The 23,504-nt window shown below is 39.2% G+C and overlaps 1 protein-coding gene and 1 long non-coding RNA gene across 10 annotated transcripts in view; one reads left to right on the top strand and one right to left on the bottom strand.

Annotated features, from left to right (window-relative positions):
- Nucleotides 1-23,504, top strand: part of LOC116228674 (uncharacterized) — a 357,464-nt gene that overhangs the window by 225,873 nt on the left and 108,087 nt on the right. The gene's annotated exons all lie outside the window — the stretch shown is intronic.
- The window catches only part of ADGRD1 (adhesion G protein-coupled receptor D1), a 122,484-nt gene continuing 114,473 nt past the window's right edge, over nt 15,494-23,504 (bottom strand). For all 3 annotated transcript variants that reach the window (XM_031592726.2, XM_090120781.1, XM_090120783.1), the window contains 4 exons: nt 19,388-19,514; nt 18,271-18,312; nt 16,405-16,497; nt 15,494-15,744 (listed from right to left, as the gene is read on the bottom strand). In XM_031592726.2, coding sequence (XP_031448586.2) covers nt 15,649-15,744; nt 16,405-16,497; nt 18,271-18,312; nt 19,388-19,514 — 358 coding nt within the window. In that variant the 3' untranslated portion in view covers nt 15,494-15,648. The remainder of the gene's footprint in view (nt 15,745-16,404; nt 16,498-18,270; nt 18,313-19,387; nt 19,515-23,504) is intronic.

Genomic DNA, 23,504 nt, shown 5'->3' with positions numbered 1-23,504 from the left:
AGCACTGCATCCCATGGATCTCCCAGGCCTGTTGGAGTGCCTGGAGGGAGGGGAATAAGTCTGGTGTGACTCCATGCATGACTGAGTCATCTCACTAGTTGCAGATGTAAATCATAGCCAACTGTCAAAATCTGAGAATGACAATCTTAATTTGAAGCTGAGTATGGTTTCATCAGTATTCACTGATTGCACTGAGTTTTTTCTAGTCTTCTGGATTTGTCAGTGTTTGGATAAGGGTGTATTTGTTACATTCCCACTGCTTTAGTCAGGTTTTAAAATGCTGACAATGGCCCTGAAGTTTTATGTAAATTGAAATCCAGTCTGAATGGGTAAATAGATGCAGCATTTGCAAGTAATGTGAACTGTCAACAATTCTGTTTCTTTTTAATAAAACATTGGAGCTTTAGCTTTTATCAAAAACTTTACTAAAAACCACTTATTACTTGAAGCCTGTTGGGAGATTAGGAACCAAATTAATCTAAGCAAGTTAATGCAGACACTTTATCCTTTGTAGATCTTTTTATTTGCTCTACATCATGTCATAACCTTTAGAAATGACAGTGTTGTCAGAGGGAAGATCCGTAAGTGTTGTCAGGGAGGGAAAGGCAAACCACTGGCTGCCAGTTGTGACCAAAGAGGAATCTTTTGCAATTCCCTGGTACTTGGCAGCATGTTCCAGGCTGTGCCAAGGTTCACCATGCAGATGAACAGGCAGCCAGAACTGGTTTAGCCAGACCTAAATAGTAGGGGCAGGGGGAAGGGAAGGGCTCATTCCTGGAGAGCAAAAGACCTGCCTTACTCGAGACCTGAGGTTAGGTCTCACCTCTGCTGTCATATGTGTGTGACACTGAGGAATGGGGATTTTCTGGGTTCCACACCTTACCAGACATGACTGCATTTTACAAGAACTGATGTGTGGATGAGACTCACAAATTTGACTCAAATATGTAAGCCAGTGCTATTTTGTTGGCTCATTCTTCAGCTTTCTACTTGAGCTACAGTGGTGATTTTAGGGGAAATTAAGGGATCTATTAGGCTGTGGGTGAACTAGAAATAACTATACTATTTCTAGATATAAATTCTTATTATCCTTTTGTAATTGCTGTGATATTATTATTACAGTTGTCTTTACTATTGTGCTAGAATAGAACTTCAAGGCACTAAGCAGGAATCTAGATCTGGAGTACTATGTAGATTACATATATAGAGTAAGCTCTTGCCTTTTGCTTCAAAATGTCCTGGATTGGGCAAGTCTCCAACGCATCTGTTTCATGTATCCTGCTTGGATAACATGACCAAGGTGTTTTTCTCCAGCTCACCCTCGATTAAAATGGAATTTTCTTCATGATGAAATGCAGTGTAAGGAAGAAGATACACTTCAGAGAATATACCTTGCTGCAAAGGATTCTTTTTTTCACCTCATTGCCTGGAAATGTCCCTAATGTATTCATTAGAGAGTGGATGGATCAGTGTGACACAGAGCCAGAATAAGATTCACACCAGGAGATATGAAAACACAATATTGAGATATAGAAAGAAATTCTTTTCATGTATGGAATGGAAATAATCCAAATATACAGTCTCTGTGCTTGCGTTCCACAAACATTTTTCTTTCTCTTCTTACATTTCCATTTGGAAATTGCATTTCTGTATAAATGCTTTTTTTTTTTATTTTTATTTTAAATTAAATGGCACATGCTATGAACTGATATCTTACTTAATGACAGCTCTGAACTTCTTGCTGGTGGCGAGAGGACCAAAAATGTATTCTGAGATGAATAATGAGAACAAAAGCTTATCACATTATTTATTTGAATTCAGCAGTGAACCCTGGTTGAAGTGGATCTGTGTGTTTGTTTCCCATGAACGTTCAAATGTTTGACCTAAATATGAGAAGCTGTCATGACAGCGTGTGGGCACTTCACTCTGAATTTTTACCAGAAGTAACCCTGCTGCACGTTTTCCTATTTATTTGCATTTTTCCAGGCCCAATAAGTGATTAAATGCTTTCCAGCTGATACAACATATATTCTAATTTTCCTTTTTTTTAAGTAGTCACTGTTTTTGTTATTAGTCATTTCTTAATAGAGCAGAAGCCACTTGCCTCATGCAAGAAAAACGCCACGTGAATGGCAAAGGATGAATATTTGTTACAAAGTTTTAGCAAACAGTCTGAAGAATGGTAGTTACTATGTAGTAATTAATAAATGTCAATGGTTCATCCAGTTCCAGAATAAGAGAAACACATGACATAAATCCTATTGAAGTAGTGGTAAGTCTTTCCACACCTTAACTGCATCTGGCTTCAAACTGAAGGAGTCACTAACTGAAATGGGATGGTATTTAGTTATTTGTACTATTTGTAACATAATACTAATATTTTCTCTCTATCTTTGAATAATGTGGCAGATATTTGTTCTAAAATGTCATTAGCCTTTCTCTAAACAAATCGTTTGCATCACAACATTTCTCATCCTGTATGAGACAGCGTTTATGGCAACCTGCTTTCTTATGCTTCACCTTCCTCTGTTGAACTGGAAGACTTGCAGGAAAATTAACACTAATGCAAATGCAAGATAAGAATTCTAGTCAGGTTTTAGGAGGATTTTTTTGAGATAGAGCATGTGTGTATTTTAGACTGTGGTGTATTCCTCAAATGAGATACAATAATCTCATCATAGTTATAATGCTGTAGTTTCCATGCAGTCAGACATACAGAAAGATTAAGTACTACAAAGGAAAAACCACAGTAGATTTCATGTTCTCTAAATGCAGTCAGTATCATTCCTCTGTATCTGATACCAATTTTGTATAAATGCTCCTACAAAAATAATTAGTCTGTGATGCTCTACAAGAGTAGCACTGGATCCTTCTCCCATTTCTCTGACTATTAAAACTGAGCTGTGATGGAACAGCTTCTGTTGTTCCACTGTAGCATTCTAATTGACTACAAAATTTTCAGTATCATCCCTAAAAAGGCTGTCTTGTTTTTCTATCATAAAAGAATTAAGTCCATATTCTGTGTCAGTCTTAAATGATTACACCAGGCACATGCTGCTAATGCAGAAATGAGGCGGAAGCAAACATGACCTGTTTCTTTTTACATTCCAGTTTCCTGAAAACAAATGGAGTGGGAGGCTATGCTAACCAGAATTTCACAGCAGCCAAATTATTCTTTGCTCACATTTCAAAGGCTCTTTCCTGAATACTTAATTGACCAGTAAACTTCCTAGTGAGAACACAAACGTAGATAGAGAGTGCTTCTGGCTAAACATGGTGAGATGGGTGCTATAAGAATATTGAACTTAGGTCCTTATAACACTGAAATACATATGCACTGTTAGATTTTTATCCCTTTATTATATGCATGCCTGTTCTGACACGTGTAACAGAGTAAATTTTCAGATAAAATACTGGCTTTTCACCTTTGGGATGAATGCCCAGTTTCTGTCCATATTCCCACTTAATGTGAAATTAGCTTTATAATAGCTCTGCCTGGCTCTTCTGAAAAGCCTTTGGCACCTAAGAAGTTTTACTGACATTCAGGACTGTTTGGACCACCTTCCATTTCTACTCAGGAAACGCCCTATATGAAAGCTGCAGAGGAGTGAGTCTTTCTTGGCATGTGCCCATATCTAAGTCACTGTAAGAGGTGCCAGTGATGGCTACAATGCATGCCCAGTCCAATCCTTAAGATACCTAACATAGATTCTTTCTGACAGTTCTAAGCAGACATTACAGGGGCAGCCTCCATGCCACTGATGCACCAAAACAGCCCTTCCACCTTCAAAGGCAAAACAGCAGTTTTGCTTGTCTCTCATGCAGAGTTACAAGGAAGTCTAGGAAGCAGATATTCTCTCTCAGGTGGTGTGTTCGTCCATAAAAAACAGTGGCTCTGACATCACTTTAACTGGTATTCATTCTGGTACAAATACTGTTGAGTTTGCATTACCATGTTGTGCTAGTTAATGTTGTTTCTAGTTGGTTGTTGATTCTTCCAAGGCTCATTTCTATGAAAAAACTACAAATTTTTAAGTACTGACAGCTTTCAAGTCATCCTGGATTTGCAATTTGCAATTTGCAGCAAGGCTGCAGATACACAATTTTGATATTAGGGACAAAATGTCTCAGACTTTCAGATCTGTATGTTTAAATGTACATATACACATTGATACTTACCCAAGAGATCTCCAAAGAGAAGCAGACTTCCATTTGACTCACAGTTTGATGTACTTGGACACAGGAATTTAGCTGAAATAGATAAATAGGATTGTATTAACTTCAAAACAAAATGTAATGTCTAACTTGAAAAATTCAGCATCAAGTGATTCCCCCATTTGTCAGGCCAGCTTCTGTCAAGTTCATTACTCATTCTTGATTAAATATTTTCTAATGATCTCTACCTGAATGAGGCAGAGAGAAGGTAGTCACAAATCACTTCTTGAACAGTTTCTGACAGGGATGTGTATGACTCATTTATGTTCAGCTGGATGTAAGTTCTTAATTCTTCTTCTTAACTGCATGGAAAAGGATGTTATCAGTAACAAATGTGGTAGGGAAATTTCTAGTGCTCTATAGCTGGAAGTTATTAGAATACTATTCTAAAATTCAGACATAAATACTGGTGTAATGTTTGTGCACGTATCTAATACTAAGCACTTTGCTTAGCTCTGGTCTGGATGGCAGTGTTGTGTAGCATGTGCTTGTATCAGCACTGCAGGATCTGAAGACCATGCTTCAGCAGGTAGCAGGAGTTGGAAAAGAAGAACTACAGCCTCCTCAGCTCATCCAGTCAATCTGTGCTTAGTAATGTGCTTGGCCTTCCAGTTAGAAGTGAAGGAAAAATATGTTATTTTCTTTCTCACACACTTTTTGCCTCCTCTTTCTCTCTTTTATCTACTTTTCTTCATAAGGTTGAGTGTAAACATCACCTTTTCTGTCAGAGAACTGGGCTGCTCTGAGCAAGATAACAAGATGTGTTTTTTCTCCCACCTTTCCTGTATAAAAGAGCATTTCTTATTCTATTTGCTTTGTTGCCAACTCTTATCTGTAATTTGGATCAGAAGCCAGAACGTCTTTTTTTCCAGGAACACTGAATAATGGACTGGTAGATTGTGGAGAAAATTTTCTTCATTTTCTTCATTTTTCTTTTATTCTTTTTTTTTTGTTTGTTTGTTTGTTTCCATTTTTAAAAAAGCAGAAACAAAGGCCTTTTCATTTCTAGCTGATATGTTTTAACATGCTGCCTTTCCCTTCTTTACCAAATTTTTTCAGTGGAACTAGCATGAGTCAAGGCCTGATCCACATCTTACTGCTGTTAGTGGCTTTAGTCCTTTTCTGCTGGTTCAGAGGACTAATATGAGACCAGACAGCTTGGAGTCTCTGGCAGAAGCTGGAGACAAATGAGTGCAACAAGTGGTTGTTGGCCTGGGCCAAGTTGCTAATTAGAAGATTCTTTTCATGTAGCTTATGTGAGAGGAGCTTTGGACCATCAGTAAGTAAGCTCTTTATTTCTCTTGATAACCAGCAAAACTGTTAATAAGAAGATCAGTTTTAAGAGCTGTACCAGTTTGTATTGCCATGGAGACCAGTGATCTGCTGCTGGAGCAGTGCAGGACTGGGAGCAGCCCCTGTGGCCTTGCTGATGTCTGAGCACATTCTGTGACCGGGATGAAAATGCAGCAAATTACAGCTTGCATATCTGAGGCAGGGTAAACCCAGATGTCATGAATCTCAGGTCAAAATCAATTATTTTCTGCTTCAAATAAATTCTTTCTTTACAGTGTCCTTGCAGACTATCAAATAGAGATTGAAATCAGGCTGCAGAGAAGCACAGGAAGCATCCGAGCACAGCCTGCCTCAAATCAGGGTTGTAAAACAGGGCCCAAACAAGGCCCCATCCCCATGGCACTCTGCTGCATTCTCAGTAATAAAGGATACAGCCTTCATTGCAGGTCTCCATTCAGCCTTCCTTTGCATATCCCCATTACATGACACTTTCTTTGCTGCTGCTCTTAAAAGGCTTCAGAAACTTCTGGTGCAAAGCATACTTTTTGCAATATGAATTATTTTTAGAGAACTGTCTTGGAACAAATTCTAATAAATTCAGATCAGCTTGTGTCCCCCATCTATCCGTGTGGGAAAAAATATCTTCCATAGAAACTGGTATCTTCAGAACTCCAGAATCCAGCTTAAGCAAAATTCAACACATCAAAGCAACATCAGGCTGTGTTCAGCCGGCGACTGCTGACCAAAATGTGGGGCCAGCCCAGCAGGCTCTAGTGAGAGCAGAATGGCTCCTGCCTTCACTTGGTGCTGAAACCAGCCCCAACCAGGAAGCAGAGGTGGGGAGGTAAGGAGCTGAACCAAAGCCCTCTCAGGGCTGCAGGATTAGCTGTGGCTGTAGAGGAATCAGCAGGAGGCTGGTCCTCAGCTATCTCCCGATCTCAGAGGCTCATGAAGAGGGTGTTTTCAGAAATCTCTCAGCCAGGCATGCATCCCTGCAAATGAGCGTTTACAAATAAACCTTTTACCACCTGGGCTTTACAGATAGCCTCAAATTTCACGTAACCTCAGTCTCCCCAGCCAGGCACAGCCGTGTCAGATGAGTGTGGCAGATGCAAATCTTAAAGGAAAAAAGCAGAATGTAGACACTGCAGAAATGAACATTTACAGTATCTGATGTAACTGCTGGCAAGAGCAAGTAAGAAATGCCTGAGGAGTTAAATAAACTGAAGAGATATTTATGGGAAGGGAAGTAAGTAGCAAAAAAAATGAAGAAGGAAACTAGACTTGTGAACGTATTTGATTACCATAAACAGACACCAGCTGCCTCACATGTCCTAGACAAATAAAGTTTGAGCTGTGATTAATTTTGTTGTATAAAATCAACCATCTGCCAGAAAGGAAAAAAAAAGCAAAAAAAAAAAGCAGAAGGTGTAAGTGGTCGTAGCATATCCTCCTCCTTGTACCAGTCCCAGTATTAATACTGCAACAAGCAGCAGTGTCCATAGACCATGTTGGAAATAAATCATAAATATGATTTATGACATCTGTGCTGGCTTCATGTCAGTGGATAAAATCAGAATAGTTTTGGGAATGACTACACAAGTGACCAAATAAATAGGTCAGTGAACTTCTTAAAGCGTTACAGGAGGTGCCTAGCAATGTGATGTACTTCAAAAAGAATCTTAGTTGTCAAATAGTTGAGATATCTGGAATTTGGGTGTTTTAAATGTGTTTAGTTTAAAATGCCACAAACTAGAAATACAATTCAAACTCAAAATACGAGGAACAAAAAACGTATTTTCAGATAATGGTTAGATTAGAAGTTTAGGTTTCAAATTGATTCAAACTGGATTGCTGTCTGTGCAGTTAAAACAAGGAGCTAGAGTTCTGATCCAGCCCCCGTGTTCTGCAGAGGAACCACACAGGTTTAGCACAGTAACTGATGCAGCTAAGAGGAACATCAAACACAACACACCTTTCAGCTTCTCTTTCTACAGAGTTTCCTGGCTCTCAAGCATCTGTCAAGCTGTTAGGTCTTCAGTGGCACTCACCCCTGAAGGTTGCTTAAACAAGGAGATTTTAAGATGAATTACAACCTTATTGGCACAACCTGACCCAGTTTACAATTTTTTAAAACTTTTTGAGTCACCTAAAGACAGCAGCAAGGAGGAGATCTGTGTTAGACTGAGATAGAAATAAAATAGCTGCTGAAACAGCAACAGAGTGGGTGAGAGAGCACTTGCATTGATTGAGATAGAAGCAGGTAGGGCTTGACTTTACAGACGATACATTTGTTGCTTTAGCAAAATGCTGTGTGTGAGAATTTTATTATTTTTTGTAAGAATAAGCTGAAGGAATAACAGTGGTTTTGGCCTTGGCAGCTGGTGACCACTCCTGTGATTTATGGGAGTGCCTTATTAAACAGAACAAGAAATATTGCTTCTTCTGGCCTCCCCATGGCCAGTGCCCTCAGCAGGAACACTTGCACATTGGCACATCCCCTGCATCCCACCAGTTCTGCACGGACTGAAATCAAATATTTTTGGCTAAACTCTCCCATGCTGGCAACAAGGGAGAGTTGGAAGGTGCATTTATGCAGTACATGTGTGTACAATGCAAATCACTTCCATAGGACAAAGTGAGTTGATATCTGTGGCCCTTGGCCTATACAGACTGCGCTCTGCCTTTGCATTACTCAATCAGCATAGCAATTTTCTGTTTACTTTCCTTTTATTTTTTTCCTTAATACAATTTTCTAAGCTCTTGCCCAAATTGGGGGGTACAATGTTTCACAAATTATAGTAAATTGGAGGAAACTGGAGTTAAGCTGGTCTGAGCTTCCCAATTAATTTTTCTCATAGTGACATTACTGAGGCTGTTACCTGAAAAATTGCTCTATTAAATGAAGAGCTTTGATATGTGGGAAGCAGATTATCTGATGTTTCTTTCTAAGTAAGTTAAATTATCGTACTGCAGGAGGGATTGGATTTTTCTTGCAGAAAGAACCATTAGCTGTTCACAGGACCAAACATTTCGTAAGGAGAAAGTGTTGTTAAAAGTTGTTCAACAAAATGTTTTGCTGCTTGTTATCATGTCTTATGGATAATGTAAAAGTTATGGGAGAAAAATAAACTATTATTCACTGAGATTGTGCACGTGCATCAGATCTGCAGAGGGATTCGGGTGGCTGGAGGAAGAGGATGGCAGAGAGAGAAGCCTTCCTTCAGCCTATAAGCCAGAACCTCGGTGCTTGCAGGAAGCTAAAGGTGTTTTCTTCTCTTGTGTTTTCTCTGAGGTACCTGAGGTGGTCCCCCAGCTTTTGCAGGGTCTGCTGTTGGACACGTGTGTGGCCTGAGCCTGAGCACAGTGCTGTCAGTGCCTGGGTTTGCAGTGCCTGTGCCTTCTGGAGGGCTTGTACTGCAGCAGACTGGGAAACAAGTTTGGTTTCAGAAGTTCCTTTGATTTCAGCCACCTTGGATTCAAATATAAATTACCACCAAAGTGACTTTCTTGAAGTCATGGCACAAATATTACCCTTTGCCATGCACTGAAATCTTCCTAGGTGGCTACTCTGATCCAGATAAGCTCTGCTCTTAACATGGCAGAGCACAGTGGAGTTATTTTGCAGAACAAATGTATTGAGTATCTGAGGCAGGCAATTCAGTAGGTGTAAATAATAACTGATTTTGACAGAAGTGCTTTGTACACTGGAGACACTTCAGACAAGCAGAGCACTGCTTTCACACGTTTTTACCAGCTACACTGTAGAACAGAAAGTAGAAATCCGGATTTGTGAGACTCTGGGTGATTCCTGTTCCTTACTGGAAAAGAAGAAAAGGCTGCATTGCATCACTGCTGTGACTTTTTGTCTGTGACAAATGCACTGACATGACTTTTCCTGTGATTATTCATTTTCCTTAATGGGTCTGAGAGAGGAAGTTCCTTGACAGCCCTGTGGAAAGAGGCAACAAGTACACTGTGCAGATAGGAGGTGAAGGAAATGTAACATAGCTTGGCTTTGCAGCTGTGCTGTGCTGAGGAATGCTGTGCTCTCCCTCTCAAAATGCAAGCAATGCAGACTCCTAACCACTGTGGGGCAATCTGTATTTTTGACTGGGGAAGAGACTCTCCTGAAGATGACATAAGCAATGAAGAAAAGAGAATTTTATTTTTTTTTAAATGAAGGTCATTTTTGTAAGAATAAATTGCATCCTTCTCTTGGTTTCTCTCTTTTTTTGAATGTTCACACTATGAACATGAATTGGAAGGACAGCATTTTAGGAAAGATAGATTAAATTCCAAAATGCCCCTCCACCATGGGGCTGACTTCTGATGTGAGATTTTAGTGCGTGTTCAATGATAATACACAGAATTAAATCTAACAATTCTGAAATGTAGTCCACAGATTATTTTTTTTTAACAGTTATGGACTTTGCTACTGCAGCAGAAAGGTGTCTGCACAAATAGCCACGGATGCTAAGCCCACATGCCTGGATCCCTAAGCCTCCTGTGCATCCACCAACAGAGTGTGAAAGAGCCAGGGCACAGTGTGAGAAGTAAGCTTTGCCCTTTTCCCTCTACAAACACATGCCCATTTCCCCCACATCTCTTTTCCACTATTTTTTTTTCCTTTTGAAGGCAGTAAAATATGACAAATCAATGCTACATGAGAGGCTGAGGGAGATGTGCTCACATTCAGTTGACTTGTGTGGGATCTGAAACAAAAAAAGCCATCAGATAACATTCTGTCATCAACATACTGTGATTTAATTTGCCCAAATCCTACAATATAAGGCTGAAATTTTCCAAGCAGTATTTCTTCTTTGCTGCTTATCTTGGACACTGGTAGGGTAAAAATTTGCTTTGGTTTTGTCATGTATTTTCATCGAGAGTATTAGGAGCACAGGCTAAAACAAACCTAGTGCAGTGACAGAGATTGATGGAATTGATTCTTGTGCCTCAAAGTTGGGTTGTTTTCTTTTAGTTTTTGCTTGAGTTGTTTTATCCATTATTCCTTGTTTATAATAAATAAGGAAATGCTTAACTTGGAGACTGCTTGAAGAGACACATGCAGTGCCCAACACAGCCTGCTTTAACCACTGGAAACAAAGTGGAGAGAGAAAGCTTTGTTGCCCTTGTCATAGGCAAGCAAGCCGGCCTGAAACTGCTCTAAGGCAATTGTCCTCAGCAAATTAGCAGCTGGTCAAGGAGAGCGTTTCCTAAAGATGCACTGAATAGTGCCTAAAAGCCACCCTTATGACTCAGTGTTTCTGTCATGTGTCAGCACCAGGTGAATACACTGGTGTCAGTGTTACATTCAGTGTTGTAATCATCCTTGACAAGATGAAATATGGTCTCCGAATTCCAGGAACATATGGGATTATTGAGAAAGAAAATTGTGTGAACAAGGGCAATTATAGCAGTAACTAACCATGGCACAGACTGCATTGAGTCATCCAAGCATAACATAGATATAATGAAAATATTTTTAAAGGCAAATATTATGTAAACCACTGCTAAAATTATCTAATTTACTATTCTGACACAAGTGATAAATGTAAAAAGAAAAAAATGTATATCTCTATTTCACAGAGAATGGTCTTTTCTGTATTTCTTGCTACATGACTTGGATGTTTACAAAGGAAGTGAGATTTCTTTGCAAGGGGTATTGAAAGGTGATGAAACACGTTTCCCATCTGAATTCCAATCTATAGTTTTTCTGGATTCAGTTGATCTTGTTATTCAACACCACAAAATTCCCGTCCCATGTAACTTTCTATCAACACCCCACATCTACACAGCTGTGCAGCACAGAGGAGGCAGTTGGCAGCCTATTTATTACAATAGAACTGGCTTTAACCTTGAAAACAGGGTTGCTCTGAAAGTAATGCCCTTTATTTTGTCATGCTGGCCCACAACATCAGAGGTGAATGTTGGTGGGATGGCAGCAGAGGTTGAGCCTTCCCACTGATATTCCATTACATGCTGCTGCTGTGTAGATGGCAGCAGAGGGGCACTCTGACTGAATGGCACCTGATGTGGGAGTGTGTATGGAGCAGAGGTGTGGAATTTAATTCCTCCATGTGAATGAACTGCAGCCATTAACATTCATTGATGCCTGCTGAACGTTTATGGACACCGAACAGTGGATGTGAGCACAGTGAGGTGATGGGTAGTGAAACACTGTGGAACAGTGGATCACCTCCACTGGCACAGATATTTATGAGCACAGCATGCAAACTCTTGTGCATCGCTGGTGAAAATGCACAGCCAATGGTGGTGACTACGTTAAAAATAGTACCTGAGAATTTGCTAATAGCCAAATAGTGTTATTGTGTTCTTAGAATATGTCGTTGTTGCCATGGGAATAAAAAGGAGGTGTTACTTTTGATGTGACCAGCGTAATAAATGCTCTGCTTGTCAACTGTGAGTTACAAAGCACTTAATGAAGAGGACAGTATAATTATTTTCATTTCCCTGATGGAATAAACGCATAGTCAGGAAAAGCCACTTGCTGAAGGTCATGCAGTGGGGTATGAGCAGAACAATGACAAAAGAAGAAATAATAAGCATCAGATGCTTCAGAAATCTTTCTTTAAGGGGGGAGTACACCTGTGCTTGGTATATCCCATAGCTATAAACTGCAATGCAGAAATACTGTCTGCACATATCTGTGCCATGTTAGACCGTGTGATTCACATAGTAGGACTTCTCAGACGAGTTGAGATCTGCTTGTTTGAGCGTAACATTAACACTCACAGGGAACCGTAATTTTTATACTGTTGTTTATAATCCATGTCAAAAGAATAATTTGAACAAATACAAAATTATTTTAGGAAATTAACATTTCTTATTTATCTGAGAAAAAAAAAAAAACAACACAACAAAACTAAATTGTTTTCCTACTTACTGGCAGAGTCATTCCTACTACATTACATATTTTAAAACTCACATCTCATTCAATTAAGATTTCATACCATTGACAAAATGATGCTGTCCTGAAAAAAAAATATTGCAAAAGCCACAGTATACATGCCCATAAATAAACTGCAAGATTTCCAGGCTTCAGAGACTGAGGACAGAAAGAGACTGTTTAAAGATTCATTTATACATTTCTTATTCAGTACATTTGCTGCATTCACTAACAACAAATACATTGAATCGAACAAAAAGAACAGATTTAGGTGGCTATGGAAAACGGTTTTTGTGGTTTTTTTTCCATCAGTTTATCAAAAACATAAGAAACCCCAGCCCCAAACTAACATAAATACCATGTTCTAACTCCTAACCTCATGTGACATAAACAAGATGTATACTGCTTCATCACAAGTCATGTTCAAACGCTAAAGCATGGGACACAGGTGGATCTCAGTGGATCTCAGTAGGTACAGGATAATAATTAATATCCCTTAATATCTGACACATCTATAGCACATTGTGTAGTACAAAACCAAGAACACCTGCATGTTCTTCTTTTCGATAAACAAATTTAAAATCTGGTATATACCTGGGTGAAACCCAGATTTAGCTCCTGTATCACTGTCATTTGGTATTGTCATTTGTATGTCATGTGTTGTTTTCAGTTGGATCTTGGGCAGCAATACGGGTGGCCAATATACAGCCAGCACAGGAGGAAATGCATTCAACGAAAACTGCGTAAAAAGAATAAGTCTTCAAAAATAAGATTTAAGAACAAAAGCTTTGATATGTCCTTTTTATGTTACACTACAATGAATGGAAGTTATGAAGGAGGGTTTAAATCGATACCCATGATCACAGTGTTATAACAAACAGACAAAAAAAACAACACACATGCTCCAGTATCAAAAAATATGCTTAAATACGTTGTCTGCACACAAAATAGACACTTTGCACTCTGCTATCACAGTACAGTTACAGTCTTCTCCGTACATTCTTAGGGCTCCTTCTACTGCATCTTTTGGGGCAAACCAAACAAAGGAACAAAAAAATGTAACAATCTCAGAGCAAGAAGAGTCAGTATGTTTGTACAGCTGAAAGACAGTCCAACTTATAAAAAAACTAAGAAAAAGCTATACACAAACGCTGAAAGGAGGACACAGCCATTTAGACGTTTAGCTTTTACTGACCCTCTCTAGCTGTCAACAACTTGGAATTTATTTACCGACTGGCAACACAAGATTAGAAGCCTATAATTTTATGTACATATGTGTGGATATGCAGTGTGTCACATTCTGCTCTGAAATTCAGCACAGGTCTGGAGAAACCGAGATAATTTCTGTAGACTTTAAAGTTGTAGGCACAGACAGACATGGGTGGACTGTGGGCTTTCAGTTTGATGACCATACCAAGCCTTGGTAAGGATGGAGAGGAAGCAGAGGGGATGGAAAAGCTTGAAGCAAACTGAAATAATTCAGTTTCTCTTAGTGCAGGCAGGAAACATGGAGAAAACTTGTTTTGGATCAACAACAAGTGAAATGTACCAATGCTTTCTAAAATTTCAACTTCACTGCTTTTGGATTAAACTTTTCACTAAATTCAGTCCTAACTGATGAATGCTTCCTGTTCCTAAAGTTCAATTGTTTTTTGTTTTTGTTTTTGTTTTTTTTTTCACAACTTTACCGAGCAATAAACAATTTCTACCCTGCAAAATCACAGTGCAAATACCGTTTCTCTTTGAAATCACAGGCAGATATATTGCTAGATTCACTGGGACCAGATGTCCTCCTTTTGCAGTGGTTTGGTAGCCAGTTGTCTTACAGAGACACTCGGGACAAGGAGACACGGCACAGCCACTCTGTGTTGGAGTCGTATCATCACTGAAAACTTCTTTTCAGACTCTGGCTGCTGAGTAAATCCTAGACCAGTATTACATGTTTTTAGGGACTCTGACCACCTCTGGGGCTTATAGCCTGCTTTACCCCAGCTGGAAGGTTGCATCATTGGCACAGCAGTGTACTTGGAGTACACCTTGCACCCCAAAGGTCACTTTGGTGAACATACAAAACACTAGTCTAAAGGAAAAATGTATTTTTTTTTTCCCCTTAAAGACACTTCATGGCAGCACTAAAGCAGAAGTTATTAGGTGTTGAGCAGAGTTTAAAAGCACAGAACGCTCAGTGGAGATCTGTTTAAAAGTTGCCTGTAGGTAACAATATACAGACTTATTTGCAGTCTGGCTGTCTTCACAGTATAGCATTGTGTAACATTTTTGTGGTTGCAGTTCAGTGTCCCAGTCTGACAAGTAAAAGGAGAAGCGTAAGTCACAGTGCCAGGCTTTGATTTCCAAAAGGTACAATTAATGCATTTGCAAAACACAATTGATGGACAGTTGTTGATTGTATCCAAAGCTTCAGACAAAGCAATACAGATACGTTGTATTGCAATACGTCAGCAGACACAAATCAGCAACAGGAGGCGTGGACTGCCATAGGGCAATTGTAGCTATTTCTGCCTTTATAGATACGTTGTAAACAGCAATATCTAAAATACTAATAGGTTCATGTATAGAAGTGTTAAACCTTGCATGTGCTGTTTATGTGTATAGAGACATATGTGCTGCTCAGCTTTGCTAATTCCACACCCATACCTGGGAGCTGAGTAGCCTGGATTTGCTTCTCCCTCAAGTCTCGGTTTCTTTGTAGCATTTAAATTAACCAGCACACTGTATTTTGAATAAGCTTCGCTTCAATAACTGGATTCTGTAAGGTAATAAGTGTAAACAAAGTGTGCACAGCAAGACCAGAAGAGCCCCATTACAATGTCACAATGGGAAACGTTTCATTTTAGAGCATAAAAATCCATCTTTCCCAAGATACGCTAACTTCCCTCTGTTCCGGGATCTGGAAAGATTCAGATGGCAGTAAACCCTTTTTGCATACCTAGTGTTTTCATCAATGCTGACAAAACCATCCAGTGTATATTTGTGCTATTTACTTTCACCAATAATGCTAACAGGCAAGTGGTAGAACGTGGTACAGTTTCAAAGACAAACAGAATCAGGCTATTTAGTCAAGAAAACAATAAGTAATTTCCAATCTAATAGTCAGTGATTAAAAAGGCAGTTTGCTACTGGTATTAACAGTGAGAAAATACTGGTGGACATTGTGTCAGGGGTCCTGAATGTATGGCTTGATTTTCACTGAGAAGCTGGCACTGCTGTCAGACTGCTGATAAATCAATGCGGTTGGCTGAATTGGTGCTTTTATCCCAGGTGTTCAGCTTTGTGGGGGTTGTACCTGGCCTGTTCCCGCTCATCTAGAACAAATAACATTGAAAGTAAATTTATTTATTTTGCTAAACTACTCTTGTCTGATGAAATAAAAGCTTGAAAGGATCTATTTACATTACAACGTTGTCATAGAATCTTGAAAGCATATTCCATAAAGGGTTAAGTTATTGCCAGAATCTAAGGGTGATTGGCAGTGATCACTTAATAATACCTATCACTTCAGGAGTCCAGCTTTTTATAAAAACAAATATATTTTGCCTCAAGGCAATCTAAGCAAAGCTGGAAAAGCATACGCATGCATTGATTTATTTAAGAGTTTGTTTCTCAGACTTAAAAGTGCCCTATCAAAAAGGCATAGTCATAAGACAGATCCATTGCCAAAATGCTGCTTGACTACGTAATGTGAAGTTCATTACAAGTGATGGAGATGGTCTCATTGAACCATACTCCAGAGCTGGTGACTCTGCTTGCCTGCTTACTTTTATGTGATGGTTTACAAGGAAGTAGAATTCTGTCCTTTGCTTTCAAAATATCTACTGTAGCTGCAACATAATACTGGCTGATTCCACCTCTCTTCACAGTGCATTAAGCTAGGTAACCACACACCTTTTTGTGCCCTGTTCTTTCAACAGAATGTGATGTAGAACCCTTTCACGTACAGTAGAAAAAAAAGGACAAATACTCACAATGTCGGAATTGAAGGGTTTTACATTGATGTTGCGAGTTGAGCTACTGGTGAGGGACCACACCTTGGTTTTGTGCTTAAAAGCAGCTCTAACCTTTGGGAGGAAAAAGTGGTATAAGACAAAAGACTTATTTTGGAAAAAGTTGTGTGTATTTTCTCAGGTGCTGGCTACAATTGCATCCCATTACCCTTCCCTCGTATTAATGTCACCAACAACTACATTATGTACTAAAAACAGCAGTCTGCTCCTACATTTTTATTTATATTTTAGTTATTTATTTTTCAAGTACTCACAGATTAAATACAAAACATTTTATAACCTCATTATGTCTCATTTCTCTGGCAGTATTTTCATGCTATCTGGGTTATCCCATCCTCCTTGATGTCCAAGCTATTACTATTCATCTTGTTTGAAAGAAAAAATATGTAAGCATAGTTATTTGTATTTGCAGTCCTTGTATGAAGGAGCACCTTTGGGCAGGCTCTCCCTGGTGCTCTTGCAGCCCTGATGGTACCCAGACACCTTGAAGATATAAGTCAGCTGCCAGCCTGCCCTTCTCTGTGCTGCTTGTGCATTTCTTGTCCTTGAGCACAGGGAACAGAGCTCTGTCTTTTACCCAGCTGCACAGAAATATCTGCAGATTTTGCTTTACAGTGGCTGAGTTTTACTTCTGTGGTAAGAAGGAAAGCATTCTCACAGTTTAGCTGAAGTATTTTAGAGATGCACAGCATACGGCAAAGCCAATAGGACCTGCTCTCCAAAAGTGCTTGTTCACATTACCTGTACGTGAATTATTTTTTGAGTATTCAAATCCTGAAATGTTACTGAATTTCATTTCTCATTAGTTTTCTGGAAAAATGCCCATGATTCAAACATTTATATTTGATATAAGAAGTGATTATTGACAGAAGGAAGAAGGCTTTTAAGTATGGGGCAAAATAGGACAGAGAAGTATTTTTTCTCCTTACTTTTAGCCTGCCTGCTTAACTTTAGTTGATTCCAATAAAGATAAAGAATTCCACAGTCAGTCTTGGCTCTATGAACTGACTGTAGAAAAAATCACGTCAGTGCTCTAAGACTGAATAGTTGGTAAATATTAATAAGCTATAATTGCTTACTGAAACATCTTCTTGGAAGAGCTGGAGTGCTTTTGATGCACAGGAACTAAACAAGCTATAGGGCAGAGCTACTCCATAGCATCCAGATGGAATAACTGTGGAAGAATCAAAGCTGTGTAAGTATTCCCTAGGCAGTGCCCACTGTGGGCATGCGAGAAATGGTTTTTGTAAGAAATTTTCATTATCAGCAATACATATTGCTGAGGATTTTCTGCTGTCTGCTGTTGGAAGAGAGGATGCTGTGAGCTGCGGGCCAAGCAGGGATGTCTCTGCGACATCAGCCCTGCCTTGGCTTTGTCCCAGCTGCTTTGAGACAGCCTTTGTGTGAAAAGATGCCTCTTGGTCCATTGTGAAAACCTCAGCTCCTAGCCAAGAAAAATACCTGGAATATGTTCTACACTGTTTAGTTTCCCATTAAGAACTGCATGAGCAGTCTCCTAAAGTATGTTTTGCTGAGATTAATGCTTATTTTCCTCTCTGGAAGTGCAGATGTAACAAAGCCAGAGGCTCCCAAGCAGGGACTGCCAGAGTGAGCCCTGCTGCCACCAGTGCAAACCCCTCCCTCAGAGCACAGCCCATGCCCTGCTCAGCCCCTGGGAATGTGTCATTTCTTTAGTCTAAAGATGCCTTCACCTATCCCTTGGAAACCTTTCTTTGTTAAGTAAAATAAATGCCAAACATGGGTCAAAGTGCTGCTAATCAGTAACAGCAGTCATACCGAATTTGCTAACACCATTTTGTAACGTACCTCTGAATTCAGAAGACAGTGAAACAGGAACATGAAAAACCCCTGAAAACAGAGAAAAGGGTCAAGGGTAAAGAATGGCTGTGAAGAATAACATACTGTAATGCATTTCTCACAGACTGTGTAACTATAAACACTGAAAACGGGATAAATTTTGCCCAGCTTTAAACTGGAGAAACTTGCAACATTAGGTTCCTATGCAGCTTGCCTAGATCTTTTCATGTCAAACACTGCCTCCTAAACTTAGGGGTTCTGCAGGAAAATATCTAGTAGAAAATAAGCCAGAATTCTTGTTGTGAGCTACATGAGAACATTTTGACTGTTCATTGGACTGAAAATGTAGAGGCTGAGGGAAATGCTTCGGAGAATTTCCCCAATGTTCTTTTATAGAGTTTGTTTTCTTTTTGATGCAAATTTAAGTTTTTCTAATCAGTCTGTCAAGAGCACTGTGTTGCCATCTTTCTGTGACCATAGCAGTGCAGTATTTGTTCCTGAGGTAGCAAAGGATTTATAAAAGTTAACATTTTCTTGTACTTTGTAATCATTATTTGGGAAAGAACTCACCTATAGTTTTATAGCTCTACTGGAAGCTGTGTTTAAAGCTAGGCAATGCTTGCGTTCTTTCCCAAACAGAACTCTTTTTCCAGATCAGAGTCTTAAGAAGTCACATGCTGCTTTCTGCAGCATGCAGAACAGATTCCTTTTTCTCCTTATGCAGCACTGTTCCCAGCAACTTCTGTTTGTTTTCAGTTATTCTTGGTAACGAAGCCTCAAACTGACGCAGAAATTTTGTTCTAGTAAATTTACAAGAAGAATCTTGCCTTTGCCTTTAAGAATCCTGCCCGTGATACCTAGTGCTAAAAGAGTAATCTGTTTCTCTAGCTCACTCTCTAATTTATTTAGCTATTGCTACTGGAAGCACTAAGGAATGGGATGAAAGTTCTCTTCATACAGAGATTAAACAATTGCCAGCACTGTGTGGTCAGCACACACTTAAAAGACACAGGAAGGAATAGAGAAAAATCCAATAAATGAAAGCATGTGAAAAGATTACTAATGATCCATTTATTGCATCTCAACAGCAGTTCAGTAGCCACAACCTTTCCAACCAGGTACTTACTTGTAGTGAATTGAAAACAGCAAACATATACTGAAATATTAACGTGTGGGCATTGACGGCCAGAATCCCGAAGATCCATGAGCTTCCCAGGATTGGTAAGAGAACTGCAACAGCTTTAGCTGTAAGTCTGAAAGAGAAAATAGTGAAGGAAAATGTGATGAGATAGTTAAATTTCAGGCCACGCACCAAGGAATTTATCAATTATTTCTTGGTAGAAAGGTAGTGTGCCTGTAACTCTCTTTGCCATAAAATTCCTTCAGTGGGCTGGTCTCTTAGTTACTCACTGCTCATCTATAAGAATGGGGATAATAGAAGCTTGATATCGCATGGGATAAATACAGATTGAGAGAGTCAGTGACTGAGGGTACCAGGGAAGGGATGGAGAGATTCTCCGATAACTACTGTAGTTGTACCTTCAGTTTTCAGTAATGTATAATCATCTCTTCAGTGAGGAACAGGAAGTGTAAGGGTCAAATGCAGAGGGCCAAATCTGAGAACAAGAGCAGTATCACATGGAAAAGAATAAAACCATTATGTAGTATATCCAAAGTACATTTGCTTACTAGCAAGACAACTTGGTATTGCTCTTCTGGAAAGTGACTTGGGATTTTTAATCACCACAAATGGAATGAAACACTATCTACCTCTGCCAAATGCAAATCCTGTAACACCACGGTATTATTCTGCTTCCTCTCTGCTTTGTCAGAGTTGATTCAGAGAAATATATGCCAAATTCTGAAATAACTTGTGTTTCTTGGAGGTGTCTCGTGATACATATTCACTCTGCTTAGCTTGGAGCATTTGGCAGATTTTCAGTAAAAGACGATATGACAGCTGAAAATGTAATAGCACTGAGAAAATGGTTCTGCCTTAATGAGCTGTGCCTAGGATGTTCGTTATAGTGGAAGATTAAAAGAAATTGAAGAAACTGTAGTATTCCAGAGAGCTATATGATCACAGAAAGCTTTCTGCAGCAGCTGAATTCTGAGGATCAAATTCTATATAATTTGGTTCTTGCATTTGTTTTCTGCTTTCACACAAACATCACAAATATTTCTCTCTACAACAGAATACTACTCACCAACTTCCAGAAAGGTCAGGCTCGACTAACGAAATTTAGTTCACTAAATGAGTGCTTATCCTACACAATTGTCTTCTCCCTATGAAGCCTTCAGAGCATTGTCTCTGATTGGTGCTAATGAATAGCACTAAAGTATTGTACTTTTTTGTCTGCATACACCCTGTAATATTGACTGCAGGAGTAGTGCAGTGATATCCCTATAGAATGTTTCTAGTGTATTCACAGAAACAGGAGAAGACAACGGGGTTATGCTATGGAAGTCCTTGCTAGAGGATGTTACCAGTGGTCCATCCACTTTAATGCAAGATGGCAGTCGTTCTGTTCTTAGTTTAATCCATCTGTTTTTAGATTAAGACAGTAAACACCTTAGTTATTGTTCTCATCAATTGAGCCAGTAAAGGCAGGTATGAGATAGAGCAGGGCCAAGTGACTCACAATGGAGTTGTTATTAAGTTGTCTCTCACTTTTTCCCAGGGAATGCCATACACCTCATTCACAGCACTGAGCAGCCCAAAAGCATTTGTGATGTCTGTCCACTCTGTAAGCTCTCAAAGCTCCCCACGGATCCCACAGGGCAAAACATGTTTGCTGTCAAAACACTACTAAGTAGACAGACTGGTGCTATTCTGCCTGTCAAGGATGAACAGATGTGCAAAGAACCTTTGCACACCCAGGCATCACATTTTCAGTGACAGCTATCAAAGGACAAACTCTTCCTCTGCAGCAACTGAGTACAGTGTTGGTGGCACAAAATAGAAAGCGCGGGGAAAGAAACTGTCCCTGCTTGCAAGGCAGATAGATCCAATCTCTGCTTACCACAGTGCTTATAAGCAGGTACTTAGCTCCTCTTGTAGCCCATAGGATTTAAGCATATTCTTACACTTAAGTATGTGTTTAAAGTATTTTGTGAATTTTGTCTATGGTACAATCAGAGATAAAGAAGGCAAAGGAGCAGTAAAGGGAGTACAGGAGAATCTAAAAGACTGTCCAAACTCATATAAGCTCAATTTCTCAGAAATTAGCAGATTTTTATTTATCTGAAAACCTATACAGAATAGAAAGTTGTTTCAGAGCGATTAATGTTGTAGATTTGTATATGTGCCATTTAGCTCCTCATACAAGCTAAAGTAGGGGTTTGGGATAGAAGTGCACAGAACTGCATAACAAGCAATCACTTGTAACAAACATAAGACAAATGAGATTGTTTCAATGCAATGAAGAAATCTTTTAATTAAATACTTAGATCCAAGACATCTTGTTCATTTCAGTGACCTGAGCACACACTTCATTATATCCTTTATTGAAATCTGTGCTGAAATACTGCATAGGCTTCAGTTTTATAGGGAAATCTGAGACAGGGAAGAATCAAAAATCTATTTTTTCCCTGTATTGATAAGTATCTCAGTGTCCTTGGTCATGACTGTTTCTGCATAATTTAATTTAATTCTGCAGAGTTTGTTCAGCCAGAATAATGAAAAAATACAATAAAGCCTGAATTCTCTTATTTAATTAAGATATGCATTTTAAAAGATACCATTTTGAAGCAACTAAGTGATAGAAGCTTGTTTTCATGAGTCAAGGATGCTTTCTTTTTCTCTGTTAAGATTTAAATTCATCACCTCAGCTGTGACAGAAGGCACATGCTCAACCAAGGAGCTGCCAGCAGACCAACTTCTGCAATAAATGCTGTGCACAAAGATCTGTGTAATCCTACACAGCCCTCGAATCCTCAGCAAGATGCATCTTCCCAGAACTCAGAGCAGATAGAAGGGGGAGAATGCATGAGCATAGAGGATAGGGGAGCTACATTCAGGCTTTGTGATGGTTTAGAAGTCCCCTGTAAGCCAGCAGGTGATCAGTATGCCCAGCACAGCTACATTTGTAAAATGCTCATCACTACAAATCACCTTTTTTCCCTCTTTCATTCTTAGACTCTCCATTTTTATAAAACTTGCAATTTAGAATATGATTTTCCCTGCTGTTTTATTACTAGAAATAAGTTTTCATTATCTCTTTTTGAGTTTTAGCATTACCAGCTTCATTCATTGTGGTCTGGGGGACAACAGAGTCAGGTTCTCAATGTCAGTGTTCTTAAAACCAATCCAACTGTTTGGATTTTCAAGAATTTTTAACATCACAAATGCCTTGAATATTTAAAAAAAAAAAAACAACAAAACACAAAACCCCACAAATATTGATTAAACTCCACTCACTTTTAAGCACAGAATTCAGCAGAAATGCATAGCTAAAATGAAAACAAAATGCAGGTATATGGGATTTTTCTTGCACATGTATGCATGTTTCATGACTATCCACTTAGAAATGCAGCAGGGGGTAAAATTCATTTAAGGCCATCTAACAGTTACTTCTGCCTGCATGTCACAATCTCACTAAGCCTTTTTTTATTTTCTTAACTGTTTACCTGCTCTGAATTTCTGTGTACACATTGTTAGTTCAAGGTATTTGTGAGCTTTACTCACCAAGCAAAGGAGTCAGCTCCGTTCTTCCCAGTCTTTCATTTTCTTCCACTTACCCCTCCCCTCCCCATCCTTATTTCATTTTGTCTTTGAACTTCAAAAAAAATAGAATAATAACTGTAAAATGCTGTGTCAAAATACCACTAAGGCAGCAAGGTTAAAAATGACTAAAAAAACCCTAAGAAATACAAAAGCTAATGTTCCAGTAGGATCATTAATTCCATCATACTGCACATACTTTTTTACTATTATTATTCCCTTTTTTCTCTGCTGGATGAATACGTCAGTAGATTAGCTCTACTATGCTAAGATAGAGAGCACAACCTAATACATGTTGTGTTTGGAGAAGGAATGCTGCATGGCTTCAACTGTGCAACATTTAGAACAAATTTTACTCCCATCATTCATCATTTGAGTTTTCTGCCATGTGAAATTGACAACATGAAGAACCAAGGCAGTGGGGCAGAGGCAGGTGTTACTTTGCAGATACTGCGGTCTGGTTCAAACAGGGCTCCATAAACCTTGCTAAAATCTTTCTTCGTCCTTGTGCCCTAAGTGC

The sequence above is a fragment of the Phasianus colchicus genome, chromosome 18 (genome assembly GCF_987193195.1).
Source record: "Phasianus colchicus chromosome 18, bPhaCol1.hap1.1, whole genome shotgun sequence".
Classification (NCBI taxonomy): domain Eukaryota; kingdom Metazoa; phylum Chordata; class Aves; order Galliformes; family Phasianidae; genus Phasianus; species Phasianus colchicus.
This window is presented reverse-complemented; position numbering and strand designations above follow the sequence as displayed.